At 28.9% G+C, this 16,997-nt stretch overlaps 1 protein-coding gene across 5 annotated transcripts in view; it reads left to right on the plus strand.

The window, feature by feature from the left end:
* Positions 1-16,997, plus strand: part of Gcn5 (Gcn5 acetyltransferase) — a 59,640-nt gene that overhangs the window by 40,085 nt on the left and 2,558 nt on the right. For 3 of the 5 annotated variants that reach the window (XM_075361371.1, XM_075361370.1, XM_075361372.1), the window contains exons 14-15: positions 4,737-4,827; positions 8,165-10,607. In XM_075361371.1, coding sequence (XP_075217486.1) covers positions 4,737-4,827; positions 8,165-8,361 — 288 coding nt within the window. In that variant the 3' untranslated portion in view covers positions 8,362-10,607. Of the gene's footprint in view, positions 1-4,736; positions 4,828-8,164; positions 10,608-14,360; positions 16,092-16,997 lie in introns of those variants that run through there. The other 2 variants (XR_012755823.1, XR_012755824.1) reach the window with 2 other exon arrangements.

A 16,997-nucleotide genomic window follows, 5' to 3' on the forward strand; every position in this document is an offset into this window, starting at 1 on the left:
CTTCAGATCTCAAAAAAAATTAAATATTTTTTGTGTTAAATGTTTAAATAGAATAGATAGTCCTGTATCCACAACATAAAAGTCTCATTTATTTTCTTTAAAAAAATTCATCCAACTTGCACTGGTGTTTTGATTTTACTAACATACTATGTCAATGAAATTTGCACAGATTTTCAACTCTAATTGAGAACTGCCTTCGTTTCCTGCATAAAAAACTGTTTTAATTTTTTTGCATCTTGAATCGTAACTTGTCATGTTTCTGGTTCATTTTCATTGTCACTGGCTTCATTCATTGTGCTGCATGTGAGCTGGAGTTTTTCACAGTAGGGATGTCACATTCTTCATTTTGTACACATTCAATAGTTTTGTCAATCTGCACAAATTCTTGATATTTTCAACTTGCTGCAGTGACATGTTACAATCACCTTCCTGCATATTTTCTGAATCTTCTTCAGGGTTAGAAAAACTACAATGGGCAAAACAATTTTTTATTGTCATTTTACTTACATCTCCCCAACTGTTGGCTACGAACTGAATTGCTTTTATATAACTCCCATGTGCAGTGGTTGGATGAGGCTCATTGTATTGGACAGTAAAAATTCAATAGTAATGTTTTTTAAACAATTTGGTCGCAGATTAGCAATTGTCATTTAGTAGTATGATTTTTCTTAATTTTTTCTGCAACTTGACATCGCAATTGCTAAGCCATTCTGAAAAGATTGCACTCATCATCTAAGCCTTTTTATTAGAAATGTAATATACTAGCAGCAAACTGTTCATTCTAAGTCACTTAAAACAACAAGACTCTCAGCAGCCTTCCCAATAACAATGACTTTTCGTTTGTCACTTCCCAATATATTAGCATAACAAAGCACAGTAACATGGTCCTTAGATTTTTTGGATCCAGACACTTCATATTTGTAGCACAAGGACCTGTTCGGTGTAGCATGATAATATAGTCTCATTTCATTTTGGCATTGTAAATGTCATCGGCAGAAAAATTCTGGAGAATTTCAGGGAGTTTTATAGATTTCCATGAAACAGCATTTCCTGTAGTAGCTCTCAATTTTTCCCCATGAACCTTCTTGTATTTTATCTGATTTCTCATTTTCCAATGTGATAAGTCATCCATTACTTTAAATTTATTATGATTAAAGTTTTTAGCATAATCTTCTTCTGCATTTAAGCATTTATCACCTTGTTTTTAAGCATTGGACCACTGACACTAACACCTTTCAAATTTACAGTGGCAAACCGTTCATTCAAAGCTTCCCTCAACAAGGGTCTTTTCCATCACATTTTCTTTTCTGAGATATTCCATGAGCTTTTAAAGCCCATTCTTGGCATATTTTATTTTCTTGGATCAGATTTGAGCTATCATACTTTTTGGTACACCGGTTAGTTCCAATAGTTTATGCTGGCTTAAGTTAGGTGGATACGTATTTATTTTGTCAAGAAGCTTTATTCATTTATCCAATGTCATATTGTTACACATTTTAATCACAATTTTAATTAACTATTAACAGTTAGATTGACAACAGAAATTGAACTAGTTTAAAGACATTGATAGAAGCCTTCGCATAAGCCTACAAATGTTTTATGAATAAAAATGTAACAAAGTGAGTGAAATAACTGGAAATAAAAAAATAAAAAATTATGACCGCAGGTAACAAAACAACCAGACAAAAACAAAAAAGTGTGTTATAGTACATCCTTTGTTGGTAAAATTTAGTTATTCACACTCATGAAATAAAAACACTCAAAGAAGTATGAAAATATGAAGATTCAAGGTATACAATAGAAAGACAACTAAATGTAAATTGCAAAGGAGATAGTGCTTTCAGCAGGTATGACTCATTGAAATTTGTAGAAACCATGATTAAGAATAGATTTGTTAAACATCGTTCACATTGTGGGTGATGTCATGTGCAATGACAAACTTCTCTTTTGTGATAATTATGTTTGTTAGTGTGATTAACATTTGATTGATTAAATTTGTTATTTGTTATGATTATTGGACTGAAGCATCATTACTGCAGTTTATTAGTCTGAATGTTTACTGCCTCTACCCCGCACCATTATCTAACGGCATAATTCTGAGAACCACAAAGTTTATTGTTCACTGCTGGTCTGTATTTGTTTTTATTAAGAAATATACATCGGATGTTGGCTCGAATAAGTGGCATTATGGACTGAATAAACAAAGTACTTTTCAGTGTAAAATCTCATTTTGTCTTTGTTCTTTAAAGAATTGCCCCATAAAACTGGCTGCCCCAATTAACCAGTGGGCCAACTGTTTGGAAACGTCTGTATTTTTATTATTTTCAGTTTATTTTTGTTGTCAGATCAGTTATTTAATTCTAAAACATATCTTTTTAAACTTATACTCTTTCTAACTATTTTGTCTGCAATGCCCTGATTAGTTCAAGAATTAATGATTTTTATTCTGGTGTGAGACATAATTTTCTGCTAATTACAATCTATATTTAAACGCAATAAAATTTCCCTTCTGGGAACTTGCTATTTTGCATTAAGGTTCCAGTTTTAACCTTGCAAAGTATTTTGTTCCTAAGATCTCTCATCTGTTGTAAACTTAAGACAACATGATCTAGTCAATGGTATCGTATTTTGTAGCTAGCTACATTTCTTAGAAATCATTTAGCATACTTTATCCATTTAGGAAGTATCATCATCTTTTGCACTTTCAAGCTACTAGCTGGGTCTGCTTGAACATAAGCCTACTCTATTCTACATTTACTCCTCCATTTCCTTCAACCAAATTCTATCATTTGCCTTCCTTTATGGCTGTTCCATCTTAAGATTCTCCTGTGAGTCCATTCTCTTTATATGTCCAAACTATCTCGTCCTCAGTCTTTGTTCTTGTAAAATATTTTCCTCTGCTATATTTTTGAAGCTTTTGTTCCTTATTTTTCATCCTTGTAATTCTCGCATTACCCCTAGTGATTATATTTTGCCTGCACCCTTTCTGATGTCCATTTTTTTCCTAACCTACATCTCTGCTACATATGTAAGTATTGAACTATAGTATTATTCCTTTAACACCATTTTCATATATTTCAAGAATGCATCCCAGCTTCAGATAAGATTTCTTACACATGTAAAAAATAATTATGTTGTCACAACGTTGTTCGAGAAACCACAGTTTTGCTGATTTCATGTTAATGGACTAGGGTTTGTCAATAAATCAGTGAATGGTGTTATAAACAACATAACCCAAGGTCGCCATGTCTGCTCTCTGTGTGTGTTGGGTGTGTTAGCTTCGGTGCTGTGTTCATTGTTCTTTTGTTGTCAATATATCATCGCGTCAAACTCTTTACAAGATTTTAGTTTTCTAAAGACCTTATTTAATGTTTTACTTTCTGCTCACGGCTGTTTCTGTATTGTCAGAAAAGCTAGAATTAGATTATTTTTTTAAGTGAAATGTTGTGCTCGGTAAGGCTCATCGTGCTATGTGTTTTCGTACTGTGAGTTAAAATTATATGTATGAATTCCTGTTTTTTTTTTTTTATATTTTGTGAATGTAATAATTATTCTCAGTTAAGTCTTCTCTTCATGTGTTTCTAGTATAATTATAAATTAAACAAACTTCAAATAATGCTGATGTGCTGTTTTATGTGTTTTTTTTCTTATTCGTAATCACTATCCAATCCAGACCATCAGATCCTCTCAGAACAATACCAAGAATTGATTTTCACAGTATTCTGCATCTTCAGTTGGTATTTAATTCTATAATTACTATAATTTAAAAAATCAGTTGTTTTTTAACAACTTAGAAATTGCCAAATTTGTTACTTTTTTTATAATCTTTAATTTTGTTATGGAATGAACATGCAACTTCACTGCCTAGTACTCAAATAATTCATCAACATATCAATCACTGTGCTAAATTAAATTTAATATTAAATGAAACTTAAACCACCAAAACAGTAAACAGATAAGTTGAACTTAACAAATTAATTGGGCAGTAAAGTTGCGTGTTTTTACATAATAAAATTCAAGATTATAAAAACACAAATTTATGAAATTGTTTAATTTTTAATTCTAAAATTAAAAAAAAAGTTGATTTTAATGTAATTATAGCATTAAGTACAATTTTTTTTTGTTTTTCAAGTTGTTCTACACCCAGAAAAAAAATACCAATTTAAGATGCAGGATCCCGTGAAAATTGATTCTTGGTATTAATTTGGGAAGTTTTAACTATTTTTTTTTTTTTTAACTATATTTTGTTTTAGCGTATTACAGTTTTGTTATATAGTTATTCTCCATTTTAATAATTTCAAATTTTATTTTTATTTATCAGAAAGTATAGAATTTTAATTTGAATAATAATAATAATAATAATAATAATTACTATTACATTATGTAGATAATTAAGTTTTGTCTCCAAAATATTTTGCTATTATTACTTTGTTATGATGTGGATTCATCATATATATTTTTCTAAAATAGGCAGTTTGAACATCCAGTTATCCGTCTGCAGTGCTTTTCCTATCTTTTATCACAATTTTTACAGTGTATTATAAACATGTAACATTCAGGTGACTGAAGGTTTTATTTGAAATTTTGAAAATTAAAATAAAAATTACCCATGATGATTTTATGTTGGTTGCAGTTTACTTTCTCATTTTTGTGAACTGCCGTTTTTTTTAACTATTCTACAATTCTTTGAAGTTAATAATTGTTATAAATTGTCAGATTTGTTTTTCAATTTTCAGATTCGAAATCATTCTTTAGCTTGGCCTTTTGTTGAACCAGTTGATAAAAATGAAGTTCATGATTATTATGATTGCATCAAATATCCCATGGGTAAGTTTAAGTTAATACTGAATTTTTTCTAAGTGATAATCAATAAAATAGTTTTCTTTTACATCATTAAATTTTTCTTTTAGCAGTTGGCAGGTGGTAACTGCTAGTTTTCAACATTTGTTAAATGAGAACATTGAAAAAATTAGATAGATGTTGTTTTACTTTAATTTATCTACGTTACTTATAGTAAAACCTTGGTTGAGTAGCCTCTAATAGAGCAGGAAAATATGAAATCATAAAAAAATCTGATTTTCAAACATTGTACTGTTTGAAATAAAACAGTTTGGCTTTGTAATAAAACAGAAACTTTTATAATACAAAGTTAAAAGCTTTGTGCACGGTTTTGTGCAAAAACCATTTTGTTTTATTGTTTGTATTATAAAGTTGAAATTAAAGAAAATAGGAAGTGAAATGGATTGTAAACAATCTATTTAAGTCAATTAAATCCAATTATAGTCAAGTAAGTCTATTTAATAGTATGCCTATTCGATAAGAAACAATTTCATCCCAACCTTACTGGACCCAAATTGACTTTACGTTTGACATTATGTTTGATTCTAATTGCCTGGAAATAATTTATTTTCATTAACTTAGTAAAAAGATGAATTTAATTGAGGATTACAATAAATACAAACTTCGTATTAAATAGTTAGATTTAAACTATCACTACAATAAAAAATAAATAAAATAATTCACAAGAGGTTGAGCAGAAGATTTAATATTTAGTATTTAGAACAATACTTATGATATGATACAATGAGAATGATTCAAAAGTGCACAAGTGAAAGGGTCCCTATTTCAGGACTAGGTAGTTATTCAAGCACAAACTTTACAAATGACAAAAGTTGGCTAAAAATGAATTCAAGGCAGAGATAAAGCTTGAAAGCTTAAAACAATACAGCATTATGGAATACATTGTAACATAGGTAAAATTTCAAAAAAATATTAATGTAATTAATGTTACTTATTTCTGATCAAGTGGCTATTTATTAATATTACACAGATTTATTACAGGGCTCCATTAGGTCAGCAGTTTGTTGCATAGGATAAATTGTAATACTATTGCAGTTTAATGCTGAATACTCATTTCTGGTTGCTACATCATTCTTGTTTAATATCGCAAGCCTTCTTTAAATTTGTCATTGAGGATCTGTATAAATCTGATACCTAAATTTCTGTTTGTAATAACTTCAAATGTCTACAACTCCTATTCTGTTTATCAATAAGAAAATGTAAGTTAATGTTTTCAAAGTTTCCACATTTCTGGCCACAGAAACATTTTCTTGATACTTTGGTGTTAATAAATTTTGATTAGTTTAATACCATTTGTGCTCTGAAATTTCTTTATATTTGCTTGTGACTCTAAATTTGCTTGAAAATTGCTAGTTTCTTTGGGCTATTATGAGTAAAAACTTAATTTAAATTTATAGTTTCTTTCTCTTTTATTAATGTTCAAACTAAAAGAAACATACTTTTCAGCTAGGTATATGTTCCCATCTGTATTTTAATTAAAAGATTAATTTATATAGATGCATAAGTTAATCAAGAAAGAAACATAAGAAAGATATATAAGTTCACAAGAAAGAACTGCAAAAGTTGGATGACAGATCTAACTGCTGGAAATTAATAGCTATTTGTGTAGGTAGAATTATTGTGAAGACAACATTCAGTTGTGATCATTCTGTATGTAATATACATTATTAAAAGTAGGGTATGATTTTAAAAATTGCACTGTATTTGCAATGCAGACATGGGTATTCTTTTAATAACAAAATGTGTTTTTAGAACTAAATTGATATAAGAATATAAAATGTTGATTTTTATTGTTCCACTATGGCTTTTAGTGTTATATTTTAAGTCAACCTTCTACATTACACATAAGTGCTTCTTTTATACCTTGTTATACCACTTGTGGTATAACAACTACTGGTTTCAGATCAGTTATCCAAAAGTTGCATTTCTGATCATCCAAACTTGCAATTGATATTCTACTATAAAATATTCTGATCCTGATAACCCAAACATGTCAGAGATAGGTGGTATTCATTATTATTATTATTATTCTGTAACCAATGGATTCACATTGTTTGGGTAGTAGGTGCAGCTACCTACCTGTAAATGTCAAGTAGATTAAATTATATTTGTTAATTTGAAAACTTCTGCAATATCATATATCATATGTAAGAAGTTTGTCCATAAATTTCTTGAACTTATTAAATTTTTCTATAGATGTATAATATACTGCCACCCAGTAAAAACCACACTAATTTTTTTTGTCATCATTCTACATCTTTTTGTATCAATAACTGTTATGCGTGCCGTGGAATTTTTATTGTATTTAAATGAATGATTTTCATGAGCAAAAAATTATGTGAAGCTTTTATTAAACTCAGAAAATCTTTTACTGAGACATTTGAAATGTTACACAGGCATTGTGAATGAGAGGCTTCAAGCTGGATCCAAATGTATGAATGTTTCAAAGATTGTCAAACGTAAACTGAATATGATCTTTGTTCAGGCCAATCTTCAGTATCCAAAACTGATGAAAATGTTGCAAAATTTAACGAATTCATTTGTTTTGTTATTTATCTGCACAGTGCGGTACTGAGGAAATAACATTTCAAAAACTGTATTATAATTTCATTTTGCAAAATTTAGCATGAGTTGCAGTACAGCAAAATTTGTGCCTCACCTTTTGACTGATGAGCAAAAAGATAAATGACTGCAGATGAGACTTGAGTAAATGAATATGATGTTAAAATAAAAGCTCAGTAATCACAAGGGTGTCAAAAGGATCCCCACAACCAAAAAGCAAGATAAATGAGGTCAACATTAAAGTCATGCTGACATCTTCTTTTTGAATGTGAGGGCATTTTTCATCATGAATATCTTCCAGAAGGCAAACCTTAGATTAAGGAATACTCTCTTGAAGTATTGAAACTTTTTGAGATTATTGGAAAAAAGGCCATGATGACAGTGCACCCACACACAAATTGTTATTAATCAGTCAGTTTCTGCAAAACATTAGATAACAGTTGTTCTATATCCTTATGCAGTTGATATAGCGTTAATAAAGTTGATTAAATCTGTAAAGGAAATTTTCCTGCTGATGAGCACAGTATCTCAAATGTTTCAAAGGATAGTTAAACATTGGGAGCAATGTATTCAAAATGGAGGAGATTGCTTTGGAGGCCACAAAGCTGCATATCCTCTTTTGTAAGCAGCACATCTTTTATTTAAATAGTTAGGAAATGTACAGAGAAACCTCATATTAATTGATAGTATAAAATTTTTTTGAATATATTTATAAATTTTTGTTTGCTTTCTCTTTTTACAGATTTAAAAACAATGGGACAGCGGTTGAAAGCTGGTTATTATACTACTAGAAGATTATTTATAGCTGATATGAATCGCATCTTTACAAATTGTCGTCTTTATAATTCACCAGATACTGAATATTATGCGTGTGCCAATTTACTTGATAGATATTTCCAGACGAAGATGAAAGAATTAGGTTTATGGGACATGAAATAGCCAGAGTAGATTAAATTTCATTATGTTATAGTAATGAAATTTTTTTGTAACTACAAGGTACAAAATTTCACTTTGCATATAGGTATATTTTAAAGTTACTTAGAGTTAAATTTTTTTTTTTACATGGAGTTTCTCTTATGTATCATTTATATATTGTAGAATGTATATATGTACATATATATTTATTTTTTATTTTTTAAAGAGTGTAATTATAGTTCTATTTACGCTTTCTTATCGTTAGTGTAAATTATTCAAGATTAATAGTATTTAATGAAAATTTCATAAATTCATTTTGAAACTGTTCAGTGGTAATATCTATAAAGAAGCCTTCCAGTTTTCTTGCCTGTTGCTGGATTGTCTCTTCTTAACCATCTGATTGTTCACATTGTGATTACTCTTACAGGTTAAGAACTAAAAAGAAATTTTTCATAAATTTTAATACAATGTGTTCTCATTGTAACATTTCTGTTTTATTAAAACTGATATGAACAAAGAAGAATTTTATTCTATACTAATTAAATAAGATTGTGGTCACATATATAATTCCCACCTAGACTGACAATGAATAATAATAATGATCTCATTAATTACAACTTTCATTTAGGTGACATGTTACTTCTGAGGCTAAGGTATGTGACTTATTCACATGCAGGGTAGGTGAACACTCTTTAGAACAGAATTTGTGAGTTTTTATGTATAAAAAATTGTATGTTTTAATTGTGTGTTGTTACGGAGAAAATTTGTTTTTGTTTTATTTTTTTATTGCATATAATTCCACTTGTTTGAATGCTTTACTACCACATCAATTTATAACTCATAAAATTGTTGATAATATTAAAGAATTTAAAAAAAAAAATAAAAAATGATTATTATAATGTAGGTTGAAGTATATTTGCCCAAAGTCTATCTCTCTCTCTCTCTAAAGTCGTCATCCGCTGCTATAAAAAGCCTAGATAGAATTAAAGAGGTGTTCTGGGGCCTGTCTTTGGTAGAACAAAGATTTGTTGCAAGGTTGGGGCATACTTCCTCAGAAGCATTCAATAAAATAACTAATAGTATAGTATGTATTACAAAAGAAAAAACTTGTCCTTGAAGAGTTACATCTTGTGAATTATTGTGTTCAGAAATTGTGTTTTATACTGTTACATTTGAGCATAAAAGCTTATTCTTTTCTATACTATTAAATGTTTCAGTTTATTTGAAAAATACCTGTAATAGTTGATGGTAAATTAAATTAAAAAAGTATTCTGTTTATGTTGTTTATTTCATTTTTTGGCCACTTTAAAAAAAAACAAATGTTTTATGTAGTAAAGATATAGGACATTTATTTATTGAAATATATGCTGTAAAAACACTATTACAGTATATTCATAATTCATTCAATATAAAAATGGAAAAAGGAGAGAGAAGAAAATTAAGAATTTCCATTGAAATTGATGATAATGTCAGTCAATTGTTTGAAAAGAATATAACTGCTTCACAGTGTTTAACAGCTGTAGATAAAAGTCTGAGAATGTAAAAACAATGCTTTTACACTGTGTAAAAAGTATAAACTCAATATCTATATAGCAAAGAAATATATTTAATATAGTATATAATTTATTTTCCCATCAATTGATTCATATAATAACACTCTTTAAAGAAAAGTTTTTTCTTTTGTAAAAACTGCTTCAGTCAAATAATTCAATAGAATTTGTATAATTCTACCATTTCCTTACCATCAGTCATAACTCATACATATCCATAATTTGAGAAGTATTATCAATTGCTGTGCTTGTTTTATTTTTATTTGTGATGTAAATTATATTAGTTTATTATGCATATAGAATCCGTTCTTATTTAATGCATAGAAAAACTAATACTTCATATTAGTTTACATAATTAAGTAAGTTAATGATGTTTTGTTAGTGTGTTCATGTGTAAAAGAAAAATATAGAAAATATTGTAATTAAAAGTTATTATTAATGGAAATGAACTTAAAGTGTCTGTAACTGTGAATTAGTAAAAAGAAGAAGGGTATTTGTTTATTTTCTCTTTTATTCGACTGTGTATTCATAAGTATTGCATTTTTCTTAATCATTACCATTTCTTGTGTACAGTTTTGTGAGTGAAAGTATGCATGTGGTTATTTATTAAGAGTATTTATGTATTCTATATTGTGAAATTGATTTATTATTGTAAAAATAATGTTTATACTGTATATTTTTGATTGTCTATATTTAACTACAAATATAAAGCAATAGCAATATGAATGGTAATGTCTTGTATTATCTTACTTTTTCATAATCTTGGTTTTTTCATAGAGTTCCTTTATAACCACTAAAATTTTATGTTGTATCTTTATATGTCGCTACTTAATTTTTTTTTCCTTTTTCTTTCCCATCTATCCCTACAGCTTTATAAGTGAAAGTTTTGTAATCAGCCCAGTTTGGGCGATTTTCACTGGATCTTTATGTTTTGACACCTAAAACCAAAAAAACCAGATGGAAATTTTCAGGATGTTCATACGTACATGTGTGTGTACAGTTTCACACCCTAAATCACCTTATATCTCCAGAACTGCTCGACTGATTTTTACCAAACTTGGTCAGATTACTTTTATATATGGGGCATTGATGCCATTAAGTTTTCAGCAAGGTCACCCTCAGTATCTCAAGATTTTGCCTAATTAAGGTCCTATTTTTCTTATGCACATTTGTTAACAATTAAAAATAATATTTCAAAAAAAAATTTTACAAAATCACACACACCTCAAAAAAATGCTTTTAAATAAACTAGTGGCTAAGTAGTTATAGTATGTCATTAGTAATCCCTTCTTCTCTTCACAAAGAGCACTAGTGTACCACTGATGTACAGCTGGTGTAGTCATCTGCTATGTTGTAACATCACAGATGAGCAGTAAAATTAAATGGATAATATTTCGTGTAAAAAAAGTATATGTTGCTGTTAGTAACGCCACACTTGTACGAATGAAATACAGTATGCTTACATGCTTTAGTTACAATCATTGAATTAAATAAACAAAAAAATATTATGTTAAATATTTTTAATTAAGTTGTGTGTGTAAGCTGTTCATCAGAAAAAAGCTGCATGACAAGAAATTCCTAGAACTGTGTAGTCAGTTTATTTTTTTAATGTGTTTTTTTATAACAATATGTAACATTTTTATTTCCTTTTTGGGTTTTGTTAAAATTCACTGATCTTTTTAGTTGATCTGTCCTGTGGCTTTGTTTAATTTTTTTGTTATTTAGACATCTCTTTGGATATTCTTCAGTATATATGCTCAAAAAAAAACTTATAACCTTTATTTTTATCATATCTCTTCCTCTGTTTTAGTGGGTTTTACATTTTTCATTTCTGTCACAATTTCAATCCTGTTATCCATCGTAATCTACTTTTCTGTATATTTTTTTAATACTTATATTCAGTGTATTTCTATTCCACAGTTTATCATTGTATCCCTTCTTGATTTGCCTTGTACTGATCTCAGAAATTTTTCCTATTGGAACCTATTTTACTCACTCACAGACATTTCTAGCCTACCAGGTTGGTCTAATGGTGAACTTGTCATCACAAATCAGTTGATTTTAAAATCAAGAGTTCTAAGGTTCAAATCCTTGTAAAGGCAGTTACTTTTATACATATTTGAATACTAGATCGTGGATATCATTTTTCTTTGTTGATTGGGTTTCAGTTAACTTAATTTCAGGAATGGTCGACCCGAGACTGTACAAGACTATACTTCATTTACATTCAAAAATATCATCCTCTGAAGTAATACCTTATGGTGGTTCTGGAGGTTAAACAGAAAAGAAAGAAAACATATCTATATCTGCTGCATAAGTAATTCTAGGAACAAAAAGCACATTTGTAATTTTGCATGTGGTTTAATCTACCCCACTAGGGATGTTTTATGCTGTGGAAAATTACTTTTTTTCCAACCTGCTTGTGATCTCTTAATCCATTCCTTCATCTTTTCAAACGTATGCATTAAAGTAAATTTGTTCATCTTCTGTAAAGTTTTACCGTCCAAAGTAACATCATTTCATAAACTTACCTCTACCTAGTTATATTTTTCCTTTAGTTATTCCCAAATAGTGCGATTTCATTTTCCTGTTGCATTTATCAAATTGATCTTGCGTACTTTCAGTAAAAGATCATTGCATCATCAACAAAAATCATTAAATATATTCTTCCCTGATTGTTTAACATTCCTTACTACAGTTCTGTTCTGTGTATAAGTAAAATATGTGGCATTCATTTCTTTCGAAAAAAAAAAAAATTGTTAACAATCATTATATTAATGATTTTGATTAAGTTATTTTATTTTCATAGAATTTGCACAAGAGCTAGCCAAGTTTAGCAGAATGTAGGCAACATTCTACTTTAAAAGTTGTGAATTTGCTGTTTAGATTTCTACATTTTTGATGAGTAGATATTTTGGTATACTTATCGTTAAAAGAAAATTGTTGTCAGAATTCTTATATATCTCTTCCTTTCTTTTTCTGTTGGCCTTCGAAACCGCCGTAAGGTTGTACATAATTTAACATTTGAAAGGTTTTTTAATCTTTCAAATAGTAAAGATTTTTTAACATTTTTAAATGCTGACTAGCTTCATCACAAGCTACAATGTCAGCGTAGTGTCAGTTTTCTGAAAGGTTAATCCTGCATACGCCTGCAAAATGATCCTGCAAGATTACTTAAAGCTTTCCTTACCTTTAAAAAATGTAATTATTATGCTCTATCTACAAATATCAGATTTTTTTTATGAAAGATATTTCATGTCACATTAGAATGCATCAGTGAGAGCTGTTAAAAAATAACTGTTAAAACAGTTGTATAGAGAGATGTATGTGGTATATGCTGTTTTGTGCCTACACAAAAAAATTGTTCTCTTTTCTAACAAATGGTCAATATCGCCTGGTTCAACATAAATTCTTGCTTCCTTCACAATCCTGTCTCTTTTTTGTTGTTCATTAAAATTATATTATTATGATTATGCACCCTGTTGTTAAAACACATGATTCAGTTAAAAAAGTTTCTGTTTTTTAATTAAAGCCAAAGTTGTCACTTTTTATAAAAATTATCAGAAGAAAATTTTTTGTACTTGTACTTTTCCTATAGTTCTTCAGGTTTTGTGTAAATTCAAGGTTACAAGAATATCATAAAAAAAAAACAAGCTTTAATATAATACAAAACTATTTTTTCCTACCAAATGCTTCATGAGATAAAACTATAAGTAAGCGTTTTCATTTGTGATAATTATTATAAATTGAAGCTTTCTTTTTTATTCATTGTAATTTTTACAGTACTACAAAATTACAAATAAAATATAAAGATTTTAATAAAAAGTGTCAAATATCAGAAATGTCACATGATACCTTTTATTCCAAAAATGTTCATGATTTTTCAGAAAATATTAATAAAGTTAATTTTTTATGATCTGTATTTATTAAATGAGGATACTTCATATCCTTCAATTTCTTAAGATGCTATTCCTTGAACAACATTGCCCAGATGTTGTGGAACCATCAGGTTATAAACAATTTATATAATATTTTATTATTATATGATTATTATTTTCATAAAAACTGATTATTAATTATATCACATGTAATTACAGCAAACTCTTGATTGTTTGCGAGAGATTTCAAATATTGAAAATTTACAGTAGTATATGAAAAAAATAACATGAATATATAATAAAATGTCACAAAAAATGTGGAGTAAAATAACATTTAGTATTAGTATTGTCAACACGTACTGGCTTTACGTGACACATACTGGCTTTATCGATAGCACATTTTATTTGGTAGTACTATAATATAGTGTAGGACTGCATAGTGTATTACTCATCTGTAAATCATTGTGTTAGTCCATTGTATCATTTGTTTTAGAACTGTATTCATATACATATTGCTTTTTGTTTCACAACTTCCTGTCATTAATTTTTGTGTGTTTTGCTTATCATCTTTAGTCTCTCTTTTTTTTTTAAACAGATCTGTCTGTTCTCTGTCTCTGTTCGTCAGCTTGTCATCTGTCATGTGTGGTTTTACTGTACAGTGAATATTTAATTGTTTTTTTTTGTGATGGCTACAAAACCAAAGAAGATGTTTTTAACAATCCATCATTAATTAGAAATAATAGAAAAAGTTGACAAAGGTGCTATGGGAAAACAAGTGTATTCCATATTCCATTAAATACAGAATAGGTGAAACCACTGTTCGGGATATTTTAAAACAAAAAAATAAACTACTATCTTTTACAACATCTTACAGCTTTTCCAGTATGATGAAAAGGAAGACAATGAAGACATCAACTTCTGAAGATCTTGATAAAGCGTTACTAGAGTGGGTTCACAGGTTTGATCTGCAGGCAACCCTATATCTGGCCTTATTATTGCCAAGAAAGAAAAATTTTTCTTCAGTGCATATAGCTTCAAGGATGATTTTGATCCATCATCTGGTTGGCTGACAAGATTCAAACATCATGGTATAATAGAAATAGGAATTTATGGTGAGAAACTTAGCAGTGTTTAACAAGCTGCTGCAAGTTCAAAATTTTTATTGAAAAATTGGCTTTGCCAGAACAAATTTATAGTGCGATGAAATTGGACTCTTATGGAAAGCCTTGCCATAAATTTGAATGGCAAGCACCAGGATACAAGTCCAGCAAAGAAAGTCTTGTGTGTAACAATGTTTCAGGGAGCATAAACTAAAACTGACTGTCATAGGGAAGTCAGAAAAACCACAGTCCTACAAAGGTTTGAGAGCGGAAAACCTTCCTGTTCATTATTATAACCAAAGAAAAGTGTGGATGGATATGAATATCTTTGAAAATTGGTTTAAAAAACATTTTGTTCCCACATTAAAGAATATCTCAGCTCTAAAGGCTTGTCATAAAATGCTGTACTGATTATCAGTAATGCACATCACACCCAGGAGAAAGTGTTCTTACAACCGAAGATGGTTCAATTCTTGTAAAATGTTTATTGCCCAGTGTTACTAGTATTATACAGCCCACGGACCAAGGTATTATAGAAGTCATGAAGCAGAAATATAGAACTGAGCTTTTAAGAAGAAAAATTGAAGAAGGTTGTAAAGCTCAAAAGTTTTTGGAAAAACTACACCATTCTAGATGCCATTTATGGTATATCTGTTGCCTGGGATTCAGTTACACCTTCTACTCTCATGAAATCATGGAGGAAAATTATGCCAAATGTGGAGGGTTTTCAAAGTTTTAACGAACAGATGGAATCAGTGACTTAGTCTGTGTCTTGTGTACCTGATTTGACAAATTTACCAAAATCAGTAGCCAGAGGGGAGGATGTGGAAGAAAATTATGTTTCTGAGGGTTGAAATTTGACGTAAATGAATCAATGTGTGAGTACTTAATCGATGAAGAAATCATTAGCAGAACCAAAGAGGGGTCTGAAGGTAAGGAAGACAGTGATGAAGAAAAAGAAGAGAAAACTGCTGCCTAAGATTGCATATGAAACAGCACTCTTATACTCCAATGTACTATTGGATTATTTGGAACAACAAAATGACTCATCGCTGGCCGACAAACTAATGCTACCAAACTTCAATCAAAAATAAAACAAAATCATTTGAAGTAAAAAAACAAAAGCAATTAACAGATTATTTCAAAAAAGTTTAAAAAAGGTTTCTTTGTTTATAAATTTAGTTTTGCTTTTGAAATAAGGTACCATATTACTGTATTCACTTACATAATTTTCACAATTTAATGTCAGTTCAGTTTTGTTCATTCCTTGTTTATAATGTTTATTGTAGTTAAAAGTTAATAAAATTTAATATTAAATATAACAAAGCGTTTGTATTACGAATAAACATTTTCATTACAAATTTCCTTCAGTATTAGTGGATTATTCATGAATTTTGTGCTAGCCAATACCACGAATAATCGAGAGTTTACTATGTTTATTTTATTTTTAAATTTAGAGACTTTTTACCATATTGTTTGAAAATTGTTTTATTAAGAATAACATTTTTTTTTTCTGAAATAATAGCAGGTTACAAATTAAGTTAATAATAATAATCACATCAGTTGAATAAAACATAACTTGTCAGAATAACATAAATAAATGGCTCTTACGTAACTAATAAATATTTTATTTGCAATAATTTTGGTAGTGCATACCAGAGACTAAGACTTAATGTAATTGTACACTTAATGATCATCACTTAATGGTCAAATCTTATAATCTTAAAAATTAAGATTCATGCTTACATTTTTCTCTAATAATAATAATAATAATGATCGCTGTCTAGTAAATTGCAAAATTGTATCCCATTATGATGTATACAACTGTTTTCATCTTCTTCCTCACTGGTCTCCTTTGTAATAAATGCATTTAGAAATTCAAAACCTGCAAGTGATATTTTAACTAAATGCTACAAATAATAAATAAGTAGCATATGCATTTGTGTATGCATATTTATATAAAATTATGATTCATCAGATGAAATAGAAATGCTACATTCTTCCTGTTCACAGATTTTGTTGGGTTTTATACTTTCTTTTTAAATATTTTGTAGTTAGCATAAAAAAAAAAAAACATTTATTTTCAAGCACTTCATGGATACCATCCATCTGAAGAATGTTTTTAAACACTT

The sequence above is a fragment of the Lycorma delicatula genome, chromosome 3 (genome assembly GCF_047948215.1).
Source record: "Lycorma delicatula isolate Av1 chromosome 3, ASM4794821v1, whole genome shotgun sequence".
Taxonomy (NCBI): domain Eukaryota; kingdom Metazoa; phylum Arthropoda; class Insecta; order Hemiptera; family Fulgoridae; genus Lycorma; species Lycorma delicatula.